This window comes from Arachis ipaensis, chromosome B10, assembly GCF_000816755.2.
Source record: "Arachis ipaensis cultivar K30076 chromosome B10, Araip1.1, whole genome shotgun sequence".
In the NCBI taxonomy this organism is placed as follows: domain Eukaryota; kingdom Viridiplantae; phylum Streptophyta; class Magnoliopsida; order Fabales; family Fabaceae; genus Arachis; species Arachis ipaensis.
The window spans coordinates 16,647,000-16,649,878 of NC_029794.2; the positions used below are offsets into that span (position 1 = coordinate 16,647,000).

General features: G+C 37.0%; 1 protein-coding gene across 1 annotated transcript; it reads left to right on the forward strand.

Moving 5' to 3' along the window:
- On the forward strand, positions 220–1,911 carry LOC110268363. Its single transcript, XM_021114469.1, has one exon. The coding sequence runs from the start codon at positions 220–222 to the stop codon at positions 1,909–1,911; it is 1,692 nt and encodes a 563-aa protein (XP_020970128.1).

Sequence of the window (2,879 nt, forward strand, 5' to 3'; positions counted from 1 at the left end):
TTGGCCCCTTTCTCTTCTTCTCTGCTCTTTTAGTGTTCTGCGTATGAGATAATTTCAAATAATCTCCTGCAACTTAAGCTTCCACTGCGACAGAGTTTGAAACTCTAAATTTTAAGCTAACTTGATTCAACCCCCCCTTCTCAAGTTCATCTAGAACCATCAATTGGTATCAGAACAAGGTCTCAAGGAGTCAAGCTTCACAGCTTGGAGCAAAGATCCATGGCCAACAACATGAATCTCAACATCGTGGCTTTCACTCTCACTGAAGGGCAGTCCAATAATAGACCTCCCTACTTCAATGGCAGCAACTACTCTTACTGGAAAGAGAGAATGAGAATATTCGTGCAGTCGATCGACTACAACATCTGGAAGATCATTCTCAATGGTCCAGACGTTCCCACCAAACAGAATGCTGATGGAGAAGTTGTGGCAAAGGAGGACAGCGAATGGACAGATGAAGAAAAGAAGAAGGTTGAACTCAATGCCAAGGCAATCAACCTGATGCATTGTGCAATCAGTTTTGAAGAGTTCAGAAAAGTGTCAAGGTGCAAAACGGCTAAAGAAATCTGGGATAAGCTCAAACTCACTCATGAAGGCACTAAGCAAGTGAGGGAGACTAGAATTGACATGCTGATGAAGGAGTATGAAATGTTCAGTATGAAGGAGGATGAGAGCATCGATCAAATGTTCGAAAGGTTCTCAATAATCATCAACAATCTGGACGCCATGGGAAGAAACTACTCTGAAGAAACCTTGGTAAGAAAGATTCTGAGAAGTCTTACTAAGAAATGGGAAGTGAAAAGCACAGCCATCTCTGAAAGGAATGATTTGATCAAAATCACCTATAATGAGCTGAGAGGCAAGCTGCTGGCTTATGAAACCACTCACATGTCTCAAGACAAAGATGACAAAAAGAAAAGTATAGCACTAAAATCAAGAATGACAGCCCAAGGAGAAGAATCTGATGACAGTTTCTCAGATGAAGAAATGGTGCTCTTTGCAAGAAAAATGAGAAGACTACTGAGATACAAAAACAAAGGCAAAGAAAGCTCCTCATCCAAAGATGTCAAGAAAGATCAAGTCAAGTTCACATGCCATCACTGCAAGGAGCCTGGTCACTTCAAGTCAGATTGCCCTCAACTTAAGAAAGGAGAAAAATCCAAGAAAGACAAAAAGAAGGTGATGATGGCAACATGGGAGGACTTGGAGAATGACACCAGCTCAGAGAGCTCAGATCAAGAAGCTCAATTATGTCTGATGGCAGATCATAATGATGAAGATGAGGTAGATCTCTCTGACTTATCTATTGATGAACTGCACTACATTATCAAAGACATTTCTGTGAACTCTAAGAAACTCTTGGATAAGTATGCTAAATGTAAGAAAGAAAATAAGGCTTTGAGGACAGAAAATGATCTTCTTTTGAAAAAGGTTAAGGCAAATGAAACTAGCAATGAAAAGTTTTTAAAAGAAGAAAACATTGCCTTGCGAGCTGAATTAGAAAAATACAAACTCAAGCATGAAGTTACTGCTTCCACTGATTTGATTTCTGAAAACAAAAAGCTGAATGAACAAATAAAAAATTTGAATGAAGACTTAGCAAAGTTTGTTCAAGGTTCTCAAAATCTGAACAAACTACTTGCTAGTCAAAGGTTTGGATCTGAAAAATCTGGACTTAGATTCATAGAGGAAAACAAGGCTGTTTTCAAACAAAACTTTAAAAAATTTGAAGCCTCCTCTTCCAAGCTTTTCAAACCAAAAGGATTCAGCAAACCTCAAAAATCAGTAAGCAAGAATCATTGCTACAAGTGCAATAGAAATGGTCATGATCCTCCTCAATGTTTCATCTTTCTTAAGTCTTTTGGTAATGATAATAAATTATATAAAATTAATAAAGAGAGGCTTAGTTAGAGGTCTTCCTAATATAAAATTTGATAAGGACATTATTTGCGATGCTTGTCAAATGGGTAAACAAATTAAAACCTCTTTCAAACCCAAGGAAGATGTCTCTACTAAGAAACCATTGGAGTTGTTGCATCTTGATCTGTTTGGACCTACTAGAACTCAAAGTCTTGGAGGAAAGAGTTATGGCATGGTAATTGTGGATGACTATACTAGATTTGGCTGGGTGTTCTTTCTTGCTCATAAACATGAGGCCTTTTCAGTTTTTGAAAAATTCAGCAAAAAGATTCAAAATAAAAAAGGTTCAAAAATTATTTCAATAAGAAGTGATCATGGTAAAGAATTTGAAAATCAATACTTTGAATCTTTTTGTGATGAACAAGGCATATCACATAACTTCTTTTGTCCAAGAACACCTCAACAAAATGGTGTTGTTGAGAGAAGAAATAGAAGTTTACAAGAAATGGCTAGAGCTATGTTATGTGAATATGAAATCCCTAAGTTCTTATGGGCTGAAGCTGTGAATACAGCTTGCTATGTTTTAAATAGAATCATCATTAGGAAGTTTTTGAAGAAAACCCCATATGAACTTTGGAAAGGACATCCTCCTAATCTTAGTTATTTTCATGTGTTTGGCTGCAAGTGTTTCATTTTGAACATCAAAGAAAATTTAGGAAAATTTGATCCCAAAACACATGAAGAAATTTTTCTTGGTTATTCCACTAATAGCAAGGCCTATAGAGTTTATAACAAGAACTCCAAAACTGTTGAGGAAACCATGCATGTCACATTCTGTGAATTTAACTCTGCTCCTAGTGTTTGCATTGATGATAGTCCAGGTTTTGAAGTTGAAGTACCAAAGAACAGTGAACCAGTTCCACAAAATCCAAGTTCTCATGAAGCTGCACCTGCTAGCAACGAAAATCCCAATTCTGCAGGAGACAATTTGGAATTATCTCCTGTTTCTGCAGAAAATA